Below are 17,896 nucleotides of genomic sequence, written 5' to 3'. Positions count from 1 at the left end.
TAAGGTATTAAAATTTATGTATTGTTTCCGTGCTTATTTCATTTAGAAGTTTGATTCTTTTTTTTTCCTTGTAGAAAGGACAATGTAAAAGAAAATGTATTTCATTTTCCAGTGCGTTCAAATGTACCAGTATCTCTTGCACAGATACCAAGAATATTATCAGATTTAGAAGATGTGTCGTTTTACAAAAGATGATAAATTACGAGGGTTCGGAAAGTTCGCGGACTACTGTCATAACTTTTTTTTTTAATTTCACGTCATATTATGTCCAAATTTCGTAAAAATGTTTCAACAAAAAAATTCAAATGAAGTGTATAAATAAATGTTAAAATATCGTGATTTATTTCAAACTTATTTAGAGAGTTTAAAAAATGCCGAAAACGGATCGCGGCGCAGGTCAAAATTTACAATTAGTACACTAAATAATGTCTATAGTAATATCCTCTGTAAAATGGCGCAAAAACAGAAAAATTCTGGACATTCAAATTAAGAACTGTTTCCAAATTATGACTTAATATTTTGCTTCGTTGAAAAGAAATAAATTTTAGAAGATAGGCAGTCCTCATTGAAAAAAAGGGAAAAAAAGATAACGTCGTAGTAGTCACGGAGCAGCAGTTAACGATACAATTTTGTGTTGTACTCTGGGAAACTCCTGAAAAAAAATCTGAAAATGCTGGAAGAAGTAGGAAATATGTCAAAACCGAGCCATGCATGTGTGTGTACATGACGCAGGCGGTATTTGAATGATAGAGATTATGTATCGGACGAGGACGATGAGAAAACTGATTATCTGTAAAAATATGTTCAAAAACTTAAAAAAGTTAGTAAGGTCATGGTGAGACTTAGGCGCTTCACAGTTGCTGATCTTGTGAAAGCACAGTTACGCAATGAAAAAAAAAATATAACACTGACAAACAAAATTATTAATCTGGAACAAATGTTAGTAAAATAAATTTCAAGTGATAAAGAAACGTTTTTAGTAAGTGCACTGGTATTGGGCCATACTATGTGAAATGTATCGGGAGAGTATTTTTGAAAACCTCATGACGCTATGTTGTTGAGTTTACTCCGTGGTTCCCATACTTGTTGATTTTAAAATTAAATAACATGACTTCTATTAAATCACATAGAATGAAACTTCACACATCAACAAAATAAAAATTTTAACATAAAATAATGTGCTCATTTTAAATTTCTCTAAGATGGATAACGAAGATTGACATCTTTCCGAACAACCCTCGTACGTCATCGATCTTGCTAAAGTGATCTTTTGACTTTGATATATAACAATTCTTTTAAAAATTCACTTGTTGGTGTAAAATGTCTTATTGCCTTCTTTCATGTAATTCTTTGTAACATATTTGGACATGGCATTAAAAACGTTTGTTATATCTACGCATTAAGATACATTACTTAAGCCAAACCAATTACTTATTTCAACGATAACATGTCTAATAATGGATTAACATGTGACAGAACTGAAATACACTAAACATTGTCTGTAATGCTTAATGCAAACAGCCTCGGAGATATTTTACATTTCTTTAAATGCCCAGCAATTAGTTTTGTCCATCCTTTTAAGTGCTAGCAAGAAAAACCGTTACTGGACAAAAAATTACATCTGATCTCGAAAAGAATTTGAAAATCGCCAATAGTCACCATTGTCTGTCCTGTGAATCAGAAGCGTCAGTGATTTTTTTATTTGAAAAGATTTTAGGTCTTGTGTTGATTCTGAAGAATTTAGATGGAAACACATCAGAAAACTCCTATGGCAGTGATGATGACACATGGGTTGGTCAGATTTGTATGTCTTATAATCTTATTGTTACTCCCCCCAAAAATTGACGGAGGGACTCTGACAGAATACAACAGCGTTCACACCGCGGTTTTATCTGGTTACAATAAGGATGCCAGACCCGTGACTGACCAGAACAATGCCATGAACGTTACGTTAGCGTTCCATTTGCTGACCATCGCAAATGTAGACGAAGTGACCAGCGAAGTGGTCAGTGTAGGAAGTTTCAGCATAGACTGGCGTGACGAAGTTATTCAGTGGAATCCCTTTTCGTATGGAGGAACCTTTTCGATTAATATCGACGAGTCACTTGTGTGGAAGCCACCAATGACATTTCTTAACCCTATGTCCACAAATGTGGGTCTTTTAGGATTCAAACAATCGAAAATCAAATACTACGCCGACGGCAATGCCTACTGGAACATTGCCGATAGGTACCAAACAACGTGTGATTTTGACACAAGGTACTTTCCCTTTGACAAACAAACGTGCAGCATGAAAATCATGGTCTGGGATTATAACAAAAATGAGGTCTTGATGTATCCATCGCAATCGGTCGTCGATTTAACTCATTACAGTGAAAATGGAGCCTGGGTTTTGGCATCCACAGAAACCAAGTTTGAGCTTCTTGGAGAAAACTCGGTCGTGGTCTTTAACCTCAATCTGGAAAGACGCCCTTTGTTTTTCGTTGTCAATCTTTTTATTCCAGTATTTGTAATGCTGATGTTAAACACTTTGGTGTTTATTTTACCAGCAGATAGTGGTGAACGTGTAGGGTACTCCATCACGTGTCTTCTCGCTTTGGCGGTCTTTCTGTCCTTGGTATCAGATGGTCTACCGCAAGTATCCAAGCCTATGCCAGTGATAGGGTATATTTTGGCCACTTATCTTATGATTTCCGGTCTTATCTGCGTGGAGACAATCTTCATTCTTCGTGTACATCACAAGGAGGAAGAGGAGGAAATATCGCCATTTTTTATGCGATGTTACAATTTATTTTCTTGTGGTTCCTGCAAAAAGAGTTCTGGAAGTGTAGACAATTTAACAACAGAAAAAGATCTAGAAATGACAAAAGTTGCTTTCGAGATCCCTGAAATATCTCCTATAACATGGAAAAAGATATCATCAAGGCTTGACAAAATTTGTTTTATGACCAGTTTGGCCAGTGTCATCATAGTTGGGGCTATTTTCTTTGTTATTGTTAATGTAAAGTCCCTCTCTTGACATGTCAAATATGTAATGTACATGTGCCTTTACATACACAAAAAAAGAATAATAAAAATAATGCAGAGTTACACTGATTATGACAACATCAGAGTGCCCAGTATGTTAAGTGGATTTTGAACATCCTGGTACTACGTCCTTTTATAAAGTAGTTACAGGTGTATCTACATAGTTGTAAACTTCTGAAACCGATACTAGTGGCAATAATGCTGTTGCAAATGTATTTCATATATATGCATGTTGTATTCCTCAGTTCAAAATCATAACAGATTTTATTGTACAGTTCATCGATTATATGTCTATTGTCTTTTTTCCTTAATAAGGCCATTCCTTCCAATTTCTTGCAAATTGTTTTTATTGTAACATTATCGAAGTGTTTTTTTAATAGCGGCTTAAAAAATTCTGAAAAGACACTTTCTTGTCTGTTGGAACAGACTACATGTACAAATCGACAATGTAAATGTCTTCAGGTTATATTTATCTCCAATAAAACGTTTACACAGGTTTAAGTTATACGTTTAAACACTTAATCTCTTAATCTACATCCAATTAGCTTTTTATGGGCAATTTCATGTATCTGTCTATCTCTCGTATTACCAGCAAATTTGAATTTAAACCTTCACTCTAAAAGCCTCCTTATGGAATATCGACCGTCGAATTTATTTATTTTTTTTTTTAAGTTTTGGGGTTTTGAGGAAATAGTATCATTTAAGGATATCCGATCCTCAGCTAGGAATGATAACTCTTAAATCTATTATTTAATTTAAAAAGTCTGAAAATAAAGCTTGAAATTGAAATATTTTCTTGCAACAATTTTCATTTTATGCATCTCAATATGATTTATGGTTCTTTGAAGTCTTAGAAATGATATTATAAAAAGTTGAAATTTGTACCCCACAAAAGTAAAAAAATAAAATTCATTTTTAGAGAAATGAAATTTCCTACAATGTAGCATTAGATCCCGGCGCTTATTAACATGATATGAAATAAGAAGTAATCTGGGATGTCTTGAAATGCTAACAAAAACTTTTTACACTATGTATTCTATAACAATTGAAGTAAACAGAACTAAAATACTGTATAAGTGTGCAAAACATGCAATTTTCTCCAAATGCCTGGATACCTATAATTTTGAATCCAAAAATATATTTGTTGATCAGTTTTCAAGTAGAAAATCCATAGCTGGTGCTTTTATTCGCATTTACTGAAAATATATCGGAGATCTGATAATTTTCCCTATATTATATGATTAACTTTAGTGATGAACTTTGAAGAAATACCATGGGTAAATACACGTTATTCTGTGACATCCTAGACATTTTGGTGAGAATTTGCAATTACTGAAAAGCTGATTTTCTGAACCTGAGGACTACCTTAAAGTTGTACGTTGAGTTTATCTCGTTCATTCTCAACAAGGGTACCTCCCATATTTCTACATGAAAAATTATTCTCAGACAATGAAGTGTTAGTGAACATAAATCGCTTTGTTTACTTAGTTTGTAAAATGCATGTAAATAATGTTTTCAATAAATTTATCTTGCTCTATTATTATGTTAAGAATACTCTATTCTATTTTATATTGTGTCATTTCCTGCATATTTCCATGCATTTATTCTATTTTACATCAAAGGGTAGACCACTCAAGCTAAGTAATTAGAACTCTTCAGTGAGCAGTGCTTAGAGCTTCCTTAAGAATTCTTTTTTACAGAATCAAATTACATCATGAATTATTTCATCCTTGTCAATTTGATGAGGTTTCGTATGACGGCGAGTTGTATTGAGCGTGGGCTTCAAGCAGGTTGGCTTATTTAGGCAACGATTTTGATTGTTCTTATCTTTGCTAGCACAGGAGGGGTATTTTTGTCGCTCTATTCAAGTTGTTTATTTGGAAAAATCTTAGAATGACAGCGGATGCAATTATTATTTATTCAGATTTTTTAATACAAAGTTTTTACATTCATATATGTATCATTCCTCCACCTTGTACACAGCACCAGAAAATACAAAATATCATTTTAAAAATGCATTTGAATTGATGATAGATTAAATAAAATTATCCTACGGACTAATTACAAATGATCAACACAATGAATTGCGGGACTATTGCTAAGATAAAATAGATCAAGTTTGGTCAAGTTTAAAAAAAAAAGTATAGAAGTAGCATGAGAAAAAAGGTCAAAAACCAAAAAACAATACAAGCATGTAATCTCTATAAGTTCTTCGCAGACGCTCAGTAAACATAACTTGGCACATGCAAAAAGCAATATCTCGCCTTAAACCAACAGAATACAATTTTAATTTTCATTCTTCTTTGTATAAATCCATATATCAAAAACATGATAAAACAATTTTTTTAAAAACTTTTCACTGATTGGCAGTGAAGATAAATCAAAGTATGCACAGTCGCCTTTATCAACCCAAGAACACTCTTACAATATTTACATAAATATACATATACTCAAACACTACAAACGCTCGACTCGCAAAAATAGTAGCTCAAACTTACCAAGAGACCACATCTGAAGATCTGTACATTTTTGTTCACTATTCCAAACTAGAACCAGTCAATTACAAATCTTCACTTACACAAACAATACCCGGTAATTTTAGCCAAACTCTCAACAAACTTTCTAACTGGCGAGAATGAACAAATCTATTGTAGCATAGGGTACCATGCCAAAATATTTAATTAAATATGCTACATCTTCACGAAACCAATACAAAGCCTTCTCATTTAAACACATCATTTGATTGATTTGATCATTCGATTAAATAAGTAATTTAAAAAAAAATGGACAAATAAAACCCTTACTGCACAAACAAATATACTATAGCTTACGACACAAACACTTTGCTACAACGACAAAACATTCAGATATTAAATGTTAAAAACACTAACCTTTCATCAAAACAACATATTATCCCGAATTTCTGACAACACAAATTTTACAACGCCATTACTAAAACAACACAACACTAACTTTGCAACAACAATCCTTCACCAAAACAACAAACATACTAAAACCTTGACAACATCAACCCTTCACCAAAACAACACCTACCAAAACCTTAACAACACCAACCCTTCGAAAAACAACATAGACGAGCTTTTACAACACTAGCCCTTTATGAAACATCACAAACACATCAACTCTTAGACAACAGCAACCCTTCACCCAAACACACAAACCAAAACTCTGACAACACCAAACCAACCCTCCACCCAAACAACACAAACCAAAACATTAACAACACAGCCCTAAACCAAAACAACAAATACAGACAACAATCTTTCATGACAAAAATGATCTTTGTCCAAACATCAAGCTTACATTTTGCCAATGCAGTGAAATCACACGAAATACTGGACAATAACAACCCTTCGCCAAAACAACATATACCCAAAAAATGTACAACATCAACCTCCACCAATACAACATAAATACATGTACACCCAATACTTGACACCCTTCGCCAGGACAACATTCAAGGAAAATTCTTGACATTATCTCTACAAAAACAGTGAAGACAACAACCACAAACAACATTGATTACTGACAAAACAACATGCGATTCCTTTCAGTAACAAACTACAAATCTCATTGACGTGTTTCCATTTGAGATTAAATGGGCCTAGACACAGTTGACATTTTAAAAATTCCTTGTTTATTCAAAAACTAAATTCAGTTAAATGAATTAAACTTACACGAATATTCTTAGAATTCAATGACAGCGACATTCTTTTTTACATCACGTCAAACATTTGTCTTTGTAAACAGGGCACAAGCTTTGTTATTGTTAGTGTTTACGTTTTATCGCATGTGTTCCATTTGTTTACCCTTGTACACATCACTGAGCACGGACTGACAATACTGGTGAGTTGGTTTTGCTTTCTCACACTTCTACTCTGAATTCCTTGATTATAGTTTTAATATTTTTCATTAATGCACAACAAAATTTCTACTTTTAAGTATATATTAAGGATAAAGTTTACTTCATGAAAGTGAAAGGATATGTGTCAATCAAACGTGTCCCGAAATTCGTAGTTTTAATAATTGCAGATAAAAGAAGTTTCTTAACACGCTTCTATTATATTTCTGCGTAAAATGCTCTAGCAACATATAAATCATGATATTATATACTGAAAATTTTAGAGAATATTAACTTCAAATCTGTGTCCCAGCCCCTTCAACAACCCCAAATATGCAACAACCGCTAACAGATTTTAAATGCTTTGACGACTGTGAATACGTTTGATGCATCTTCGGAAGAAAAGGCATTTTGATGAAAAAGAACAAAGTTAACCTATCCTTTTTGAAATAATGATAGACAGTTCACGTGTCTACACTAATAATTTAAGTCTAATAGCTACAAGAGACTTATTAAATAGCACTACATATACACAAAATTACATATTGGTCCAAATAGCTCTGAATGTGTCCGCGTCCTCTAATACATTTTCAAGGGAACATATTTAGAAATCTGAATATGCCCCCCCCCCCCCCGAAATGTTGCTTGCCCAGTACCCGGGCCTAAGTATTATGTATTCAGAAATTTCGCTGTGAAACATTAAAAATGAGTATCTTTAAGAGTAAACAAATAATATTTGCATTTACGTTTTTCTTCATCTTATGACTAGATACATTTATGACTCATGGCAATGTAGATCACATGGGTCTGAATAACGATTTTTTCAACAAATCTATCGATTTCCGATCTGGGTCGATGTGCAATTTTACATTACGCTTCGCTGAAGTAAAGAACTTTTGCAAATTTAATACCATTTTGAATTTAACGTATTTAAAATATTAAGAGATACTTGTATATATATATTCGGACACAACTTGTTTTCAGTGTGCAATAATTATGTTTCTTTCAATTGTATCATAACGATGATACAAATGATCGTGAAAAATATAATTTTCCATGTATGTTCGTTGATATTTGTTCTTTATGGAATTTGGCACACAACTGGCAGAATGGCAAGAGCCAGCATTTTTGTTTATTTTTGACCACACATTGGACTTTGGCTTTTTGAAGGACACCAGTGGGTATTACATACGTCATTTCCGGTCGTCTGTTAAAAGTTTACTAGTTGGTAGATTACCATCACTGACGTCAACTTCAAAGTCGTCTGCTTCCTTATCTCCAGAATCCACGTGATTGTAACTAGAGTAGAACTTTCTTCCGTAATCAACTTTATCGTCCCATCTTCGGTACTTCCGTACTGTAGCAGCTTTCTTCTTTTTTACAACACATATTATCACAATTAGTAAAATAAGAGCACCAACTCCGCTACCAACCCCAATCGCTATTCTTTTATCAACGTGAGTCAACATTTCCTTTATTTTTTGACCGGTGCCTAAAGACTTCGTGCTTCCTGATGAATTACCAGATTCTCCATGACGATTAGGTGGAGACGGATTAATCTTTGAGCTTTCAATCTTCTCTTTCTCCTTTTGCTTAATTTTTTCAATTTTCTGCGTGACATCATTGGATAATTTTTGTTGTTTGAATGGCCCGTGGTTATCTTGTACGATTATAACTGAATCAATCACACGTTTTGTTAACAAATTGTATTGTTCCCAATACAAGTGCGTTGAATTCATAATTTTCAATTTGCCCACGCTATTTAGAGATTCATCTGTATTTGCAAATGCAGACCATTCTCCTAGAAAACAAAACGATATAAATGAGACTTGTAATTATTGGATACATTTATGATTTAGCAGATACGTAAATGAGCAATATTCCTGTAACACCAGCATCGATCCTCCATTAAGTTCTCAAGGAAGTAATTTGACACATACGAGGACCATCTAAACCTGGTGTGAAATTACTAACATCTATGCAGACAATTGATATGCCTATATTGCACACAATGATATAAGTTCTACAATTCGTTATGAACTCGGTAGAATTGCTACATTTTTCAGAGACACTGATTACCTCTATTGGCTTTTTCGTTATCTCCCTTATACTTGCTCCCTGCTGCTCCCGAGATGAGCTGAACTGGTGCCTGGGGATTTGTATAGTTCTTGCTGAGTACCACTCCTTTATACTGCGGCCACAATCGCTCATAAGAATGCTCGTGTGCTTGTAGAACTAAGTCAACTCCATAGTTGAAGAAAATGTCTTCCAATCTATGATTAAAGAAAATGTCTTCAAATCTATGATTTTTATTTGTCTTTTTTCTATGATTAGAATTGGTAAATTGTAATTAAATTTCCAGATCAGTGGATTGTGAGGGTATCTGCACCTTGCAGCAAGAACTTACCCAACGATACAAAAAAGATGAATATTTGCAGCTGTTTTTATATTGATTTTGAAACTTTGCAAGGTTTTTAAATAAACATTTTGAATTCATCTTTAGTCATTTTTGCTATATCAAGGGTGACTAGTAGGAAGTCTACACCAGTATCATTTATAGATCTAGACAGAATGAATAATATAGAAGATGCCTACCCGGCGCGAACTTTAGAGTCTGTCTTTGTGCAGTCATCCTCATCACTATTGGAGCAATACATTGGGCGGTGACCCAGAACGATGACCCAGGGACAACGTGCTCTGTTGTCGTTTGCTTGCTTTAAATCTGCCTTGAGCCATGTTTCCTGTTCGGCGATGTACCGTCCGTCAGACGTGAAAAACACTTCCGTGGAATAGCTGTTGGGAAGATGTAAATCGCCATTCGTGATAAGTAGAGTGTAAAAGAATATGACTTTTTCTGTTGATAGTTCGCATGAGAAGAAATATTGCTTGAAATTATCATATTCAAGTGGAGAACTTGATGTATAGGAAGTTCAAATCTCTTTTTGAGATTTGATTTTCCGAAACCATGCGTCTCTGAAGAGAGTGTAGTTCTACTGATTAGTACTTAAAATTATAATAGTGAAAAAAGAAAAGTCGCACCTGGACCTGGACTTCACACTAATAAGAAGCTATGCATGCCAACAACGATAAATAGAATAGTGATCCCTGGTTTAGTCTACATATGTACCAAATTTTATTGACCAAAACTGTAAAGGAGGAGCAGTTTGAAAGATTCTCATACATTATTCTATTTTTAGTAACCATTGCAAAATTGTCAATCGTAATTAGAAACCGATATACATCATCATGTACCTTAGTGTAGTATTATATAAATACTGCATGTAGTTTAGTGTAACACTGACAATTTTCACCCCAAGAAAACCATTGTCAACCGAGGCGCAGTATATTATACTGAATGTTTTATACAAATACATATTACAGTGAACCTTCCGCGCATCAATTCTGCACAGTCAATATCTTTTTGGAATAACACCCGTCGTCAAGCAATGTTGACTGTTGCTACGCTAGAGGGCGTGTCTTCATTATTCAGCGGGTAATGGTGTTTTATAACAAATGTTTCTCGACGAATCAGATTCAACTAATTTACATGAAAGTATAATATACCGTGTTGTATACCGGTTTTTTGTTTTATCCTTTTTAATCGTAACAAAAATCTATGGAGGACTAGTGTTTTGAAAGAATTTCACATAAATTTCTTTTTTCAGTATCCTGTGGAACACCGGCGTTCATCAAAAATCAAAATCCGATATCTCATTGTAGTCTACTTCTGTACCAAGTATTGAAATCAGACTTAAACTGCAGGAGGGATTAAAACATTTTGAAAACATCTCACACAAATGTTTATAATTTATTAAGAATTTCATACAGTTTTCTGTTTTAATTCAGTGTAATTATTTTTGGTCGAAATCCAAATCCGATACAGTAACACATAAAAAAGTATCTTGGTGCAGATTCCTTGTGTACGAAGTCTTACTGAATTTAGACCAAGGTTGTAGGAGGGGTAGCGTTCTGAGAGTTTGTTTACAGGCAGACAGACAAACAAACAGCTTGAACGACGGTCACTTTAAAATACCATCACAGAGTCTTTGACCAGTAGAACTAAGAATGAAGATTTTTTTTACGATACTTGGCATCAAATATACAAAAGACATATTAGGGAATCTAGAACTAATAACCGAGATGATCAGTTTCCAGAGAAGGGACGTTGAAATTAATCCGAGGTTAGTAACATTCACAATCCATAAGAAATTAAATGAAAACAGTTGAAAAACTCCCTCTGATTCTGAAATATTTTGAAATACCTGATAAAGTGCACGAGTCCTATGTCTATGCTGTACCACATTTTGTTCAGTGGGATGGGCCAGGATGTACCAGGTGTAGAAAAACGATACCGGTAATGAGCGAAACTACCTTGGTCGATTTCTGTAAAAAATCAAAGCATATAACATAGCAATCAACATTTTTTGTTATGTCAGTCTATGTATTTTCATATATAAGTAGCTCCATTTTTTGCATGGTTACAATGGAGATCCAGGATTCTTGAAAAAGGGGACCCAACCAGTTGGGGGTCGGGGTGCGGGCCCCGAAAACTCTCAGGTTTTAGTTTTTTGGGAACAGTTTTTTTATGAACTTATTTTCGTTATATATTTTAAGGTATACTTAATGCAATATCCCACACCAAAGAATTGATTTATTAATCTCATGTATAGTTTTGGTCACAAAAAGGGGGGGGGGTGCCCCCTCTAAATTCGCCAGTGGGTTAATTAGGCAAGTAAACAATATTTACCATGATTCCCAGGAGAAGTCAGATACTGCACCCTTGAAGAAAAATCTTCTATTAAGCGTAAAAACGTGTCTCCTCTCTGTAAATAAAATTTTTTGATAATAGTATTTCATAAATTTTATCTTAGTGATTTAGGACTCTCTTTGGGAGGGTGGGAGTTTTACACTCTCAAAACTTGATTTTTTGAATTACACGAAATATGGGAGTGTTAAAAAAAATTCTTGGCAGTATAAGAAATTATTTCGTTTACATAAAGTCAAATCTATATAATTGATCATTTCTTTGCGAAATTACAGAGTCTCTGTTTTGTTAATAAACTATCAAATTTCAACAACAAACACATGCAAAGTTTATCTAATATCTCTCTATTTGCAGACATAATACATATATGAAGTTCATGTACATATAAATTTTCATCCCAGTTCCGCGCCACATGCAACCAATATTTCTACGCCGTAGAACATGCGCACTAGTAAATGATTAAGTCTGTTCTCACCTTATTTTCGCACAAATCCACGGAAGAGTTATTTTTGTGCGTGTCATTTACTTGCTAAATCAAGATGGAAAATGGGGATGAAAAAAGAGATTATAAGTTGAATGCGTATGAAAATATGAGTTGACAAGGTATAAGGTTTATGAATTTCACAAAGTATTCAGGAATACCAGCAAGTTTATTTCAAGTAACAATATTATAGAAGTGCAGTTAAGAGAAGCTTGAATTGAAGTGTTTCCATGTCCCACATAGTACTTAAACTATTTTAAATCATTATTCAATTTCTTTTTGATGGGGAAAATGCAAGATCAATCCACATTAATTTCGTCAATTAAAGTCTTTGTCCAAAATTACAGCGGAAAAGTAACTTTAAATTAAGCTAAATATATATTAAAAAAAACCTTACCAAATTAAACTGGAAGCATAGCTTTCAAATTAGTTATAAAAATGCTAAAGTAGCCATGAAGTCTGATATTTATGAAAAAGCGAGAGAGAGAGAGAAGCTAACTTTTCCTCCATCGTCCTCCATATTGTATGCAAAGTCGCCAACATGAAAAATTGACGTATATTTCCCTGATAAAGCCTCTGTTTCCAAAGCGGGAATCGCATCAGACTCCACGCCCAAATCACCATATACCAAAAACTCCGGACTCCAGTCCTGAAAAAAACTCTATATTTTGAGGAGTTTTCTGGGGAGTTTTCTACAAGCTTTTGACGAACCCTTTCTTTTGTGAATATGAAAACTGAGAAAATTGCTTTACAGATTTTTCATTCTTAGACATTTTTTATACTAGTTGTTCAGAATTGAAATAGCACTGTATGCTACTCATTGATAACTTTTCAAACAAATCAAAATACACTTACATATCCCGACGGTGGCGTCTTGAAGTAAAATGGTCCGCTGCTTATCCCGTTACTAATAGGTCTGTAGAAATATGTCGTGGAACTACCCAGGTCCTGTGTTAGAGTATAGCAGAGATTCTGAACATATCTCATCACATTTTTGAACACTATCTCATCATCTACATCTACTAGTGTCCTTTCTGACATATTATATTTCTTAAATAAAATCTGCAACATGTCGTCATGTTGCAGATTTTATTTAAGAAATAAAATATGTCAGAAAGGACACTAGAATGATTATATTGATGAAAATTTCACGGATCCCGCAAAATTGTAAGGTCCATATATAAACACCTACATCACCTACCTTAACCTCAACCCTGTGGAGGAAATGTTTTCCGTTGGGGTTTGTTTCTGTAAACAGTTTGGTATCCCCACTGGCTGTATGTGATAATCCCCACGGTCCGGGACCATATTCTAACGAAGTGGAACAATTACCAACTGTTGACCACATGACCACGACATCTGATACTTTGTCGCCAAAAGTAATGTGGACCTCTTCTGGATGACATTGTGCTACAGAAAAAGAAACGTGTTTAGGCGCAGATCTTTACAATTTAAATGTGATACTTTTTACCATATTTAGAGATAAATTCTATTGCTAAGGTTGGTGCGGTTTTTAGTCTTGTCATACAATATCCTAACCTTCCAAGTGTAATATAAACTATTTATTTATTTATATCTTGTTTGACTGCATCAACCTTTGGATATCGATATCAAATTCATCTTTTAACACATTTTAAACGAAATTTATTTATCTTTAGCTGTCATGCAGCCCTCTCCGATTTTATATGTACCCCCCCCCCCCGCCCAATTAACTTTTTTGCAGCTATTATTAACCATGATGCGAAATATTGAACTTGTTAGGATATGAGTGTAGGGAGGGGGTGGGTTAGGGTTGATGGGTAGATTGAATAGGAATTCCAGTCTGGTTTTAATTCTATGCTGGTCTGATAAATTAGTAGTATTCTATCACCATCGATAGTTTACTTACTTGCACTCCCAACCCCCATCCCAGTAAAGCCTGAGATGCAAGTCCAATGAAGATTGTTATACAATTTATAAAACAATGAGGAATGAACCAAAATATTTTTTTTCCGTTTTAAATATCTCTTAAATACTTTGATTCGCATTAAACAGGCCCATATAGGAAGCGATTTCAGTTGGGAGGGGGAACCAAACATTTTTCAGTTGGGGGCACTATCAAGCGAAAATTCCTTGACAAGTAAAATAAAAAAAGGCTCATCAGACGTTATTACTGAGGGGGCACCGGGGGGGTACGCTCCCCACCCCCCGTGCTCCCGGTTCCTACGACCATGTTAAAAAAGAAGGAAGGAAGGGTGGGGAGGGAGTGGGGGTGAAAGATTGATTCTATGTTTAATCTCAAATGTCTACAAATACCAATTAGTAACAGTTTTCGTTCTGGTAACAGATTTTGATAACATCTTTCACGTTATTAGTAATAGACTGTGTCATGCCCAGGAGCATGTGTAATGACAGCGACCTTTATACTTACAGCGCCATTTTATATGAGTAATGAACCCCGATGTTCCCATTAAAGCGATCTAGAACTAAAAATTATGCATCTGAGTTGCATTCTCTCTAACAAATAACTTTATATTATATTCATTTAGAAAAAAATTAAATAATTTAGATCAAGTCATCTAGACACTCTTCAAAACCCGTCATATATATAAATTATTCTTTTTCAATTTTAAATTAACGGCATGTAGAGCTGCATATTAACATCATTTTCATCGATATTTTCAGCAACTGGTGATAAAATAAAAAAAAATTACGGAATGTTTTTCTACTTAAATTAATGAAAAAGACAACATTCATACATGAAGGCAACATCTGTTATCGATCAAATCGATCTTCTTAAGTTTTAAAAAAAAAGTTATCCCTGCAGATATCCTTCATCAGGTCGTGTTCTTATTGTTTTCATTGATCAATCAACCTTCAACTGTCGAGTATTTGACTCAATAAATAATTTTTAGTATACTCAGTGTCAATTGAATATTGATTTTAATCAGTTTAAAAGAACGTGTGACCGAGTGTTATGCCGAGGGATATGCCGAGTGTTTTAACATCTCCTCCTTGAATGGTTACTTTCTACATGCAAGGGATTTATTTCAACAATGCGCTTTGTTAAATCTTAGTTCAATGTGACTGAGAAAGACAAACTAGTCATTGAAAGTCAAACGATCTTCTTAAACCCCCGATTTCTTTTTCTACAACGCTTTACAGGCCGGATGACTACATGCGAAGAGAGAAGGTTTAGAAAAGACTTCCAAACCCCATTGAAAAAGTGTATAATAGCATAACCACGTCAAACATGTCCTATTACCCTTTTCTGAGTGTCCTTAAATTAAAGGAACAAACCAAAACGGATCCACCTAAACTTTAAATACACCCGTCACGTATTCAGTATATACTAGATTTAGTATTAACGAGAAGAGGAGATAAAAATAGACTTGTTTTAAAATAACTATAGCAGAGTAGATACTAGTAGTTCATGCAGATGAACATTTTATACCATCATGTCTTCCCGTTGCATACATTCGCGTTACAAAATCTCACAAGTGAATGCCCTGTTAAGTTAAAAAGAGATGATATCTTACCTTCATCTTTGTGGACAGAGTGTACTATAGAAACGCAGAAGAAAAGTATACTCCAAAATACTGAAAACATCATGTATGAACAAAAATATTACAAAAGTCTACTAAAAACACGACGTGTTTGTCCAATGGTGGATAAGTATGTGCATTATTCTAAATCATCGTGGAAAAGTCCATCATTGCTCCTTGTTTTAAGCCAGCTGTTACACTCTATAATCAAATCGATTTTTGCGATAGCTTGTCTGTACTGGGACACGTGATATAAAAGTCGGATATTTAATAAAATGGTGCAACTATATAGACTGTTGAATCTATTTAAAGAAAATAGAAAACTATATCAAACTTCCTAAAAAAAAATATAGATCTACTTTAGAAAAAAATCTCCATTCAGTGAGATTTTTCCTTATGTGGATTAATATCGCTTGAGGAAGGATATACCTTCTCTTTGTATATACATGTCTGCAACACTGATCAAGCATGTAATGTGGTACATTATTGTACTGGACTGTATATAATTCGTATAGATCCCTTAGATATTGTTAATTCGAGACCAAATAAGGTGCTAAAGAATATATTTATAAGATGGAATAATTTGTTTTTGCTTCTAATTTTTTGAACAAGCCACATACGTATTTGTTCATTTAACTTTCAGATTTTGATTAAAAAAAAATCAAGCCACGTAAAAAAAAAAAAAAAAAAAAAAAAAAAAATCTATGTACACTATGGAATTCCATATACGACAGCCAACTGCTTACTGCCAACTGCTCACTGCTTACTGCCAACTGCTCACTGCTTACTGCCAACTGCCACACATATTTGAATAAATTTTCATATTTATATTGATATTTATGTGAATTTTCATAAAACCAGGCGCGGATCCAGGATTTTTTTTACAGGAGGGGTTCACCCCAATAAAAAAAATCCAACAAAGAAATTTCTTGACAAAAAAAACAAAACAAAACAAAACAAACAAACAAAAACGTAAAAAACCTATTTCGGCGGGGGAAGGGGAGGGGTTGACATCTTATGCTTCATATCTATGACTTTTCATATCAACTTAACACGGATCCACGTTTTCTAGGAGGGGGGGGGGGTCCAAGGTCACCGTGGCTTTTAGTTGGTTTAGTATATACATTTAATAACTCTACAAATTCCAGGGGGTGGTCCGGACCCCCCCCCCTCTAGATCCGTGTATGTAAAACATAACTTATTTGGGAAAACAAAGACAAAGAGATATAGATCTTTAATTTGAGAAAATATTTCACTATAGAAATTAACGGAAAATGGAAATTTATTTTCAAAACATCTTCCCCGCGAAACAACAGATCCCTTTTTTCAGTTTTTATTCATTCCAAAGGTTTTGTTGTCTCACGGGGGGGGGGGGGGGGCACGTGTTTTTGAAGATTAAAAACAGGAAAATAGTCATTTTATTACCAATTTCAAATGAGATAACAAATAAAAAATGTACTTTATCACTTTATCAATCTCATATGTTAAATCTTACAAATGTTAAAACATACGGTGAGATTTAAGTCATTTATCCATTTTCATTTTCATGAAGGCGGGAATCGAGAGTTGGTGTGCGTAGTTCTTACAATAATAACAAAATTTGGCGGATTTAGGAATTTTTAAACTGTAAGTGCGAGGAAGGAGTAAATCGGAAGAAGGGGTGTTTCCTCTTAAAAACAAAACATTTAATTTCTGCATTTTGTTGCAGGCAAATTTTTGACGCGGGTAAGGGGGGGGGGGTCACATACGACAAAAGAACAAACTTTTAAAAGGGTCTTGAGTAACATTTGTTGGTATATGTATTTATAATAGAAATATTACTGAAAGTTATAATAACAAATAACTTTTGCCTAGTTTAAAACATCGAGTAATAACTTTTGGATTTTCTTTTTACCCTAGGAAAAGTACCTATGTGTGGGAATTTTTATATGTGTCTTAATGGCTAATGTTCGACCTGTTAGATCTGTAAAAAACATTCGTGGTGGTGGTGGTTGGGGGGGGGGCGTAAACACTAAATTTCCAACATATACTATATACATTAGTTCTCCCTTACGGAAGCGTATTAGTGCCACGTAATGTTTTTTTTTAAAGTTGGTAATTCCAACTTTAAAGTTGGCTTTTCCAACTTTAAAATTGGAAATTCCAACTTTAAAGTTGAAAATTCCAACTTTAAAGTTGGCTTTTCCAACTTTAAAGTTGGCTTTTCCAACTTTAAAGGCAGAGATTTTTTACCGGGT

General features: G+C 34.2%; 2 protein-coding genes across 3 annotated transcripts; one reads left to right on the top strand and one right to left on the bottom strand.

Annotated features, from left to right (window-relative positions):
• The first annotated feature begins 1,744 nt into the window (after positions 1–1,744).
• On the top strand, positions 1,745–3,482 carry LOC133171915 (acetylcholine receptor subunit alpha-like). Its single transcript, XM_061306708.1, has one exon. The coding sequence runs from the start codon at positions 1,745–1,747 to the stop codon at positions 3,017–3,019; it is 1,275 nt and encodes a 424-aa protein (XP_061162692.1). The 3' UTR covers positions 3,020–3,482.
• Positions 3,483–4,921: 1,439 nt separating this feature from the next.
• LOC133171649 (acid phosphatase type 7-like) lies at positions 4,922–15,832 on the bottom strand. 2 transcript variants are annotated; one of them, XM_061306436.1, is made up of 10 exons: positions 15,654–15,832; positions 13,337–13,545; positions 12,991–13,083; positions 12,635–12,784; positions 12,130–12,183; positions 11,637–11,712; positions 11,152–11,272; positions 9,485–9,682; positions 8,969–9,162; positions 4,922–8,690 (listed from the first exon to the last, which is right to left on the bottom strand). In XM_061306436.1, the coding sequence occupies exons 1-10, from the start codon at positions 15,724–15,726 to the stop codon at positions 8,083–8,085; spliced, it is 1,776 nt and encodes a 591-aa protein (XP_061162420.1). In that variant the 5' UTR covers positions 15,727–15,832; the 3' UTR covers positions 4,922–8,082. The 2 variants fall into 2 exon arrangements, with proteins under 2 accessions (XP_061162420.1, XP_061162421.1); XM_061306437.1 differs by lacking the exon at positions 12,130–12,183.
• Between the last annotated feature and the right edge of the window lie 2,064 nt (positions 15,833–17,896).

Source organism: Saccostrea echinata, unplaced genomic scaffold, assembly GCF_033153115.1.
Source record: "Saccostrea echinata isolate AGI-Se365-2 ecotype Australia unplaced genomic scaffold, CSIRO_AGI_Sech_v1 ptg000054l, whole genome shotgun sequence".
Lineage (NCBI taxonomy): Eukaryota > Metazoa > Mollusca > Bivalvia > Ostreida > Ostreidae > Saccostrea > Saccostrea echinata.
The sequence above is the reverse complement of the archived record's forward strand: the minus strand, read 5'-3'. Positions and strand labels throughout refer to the sequence as shown.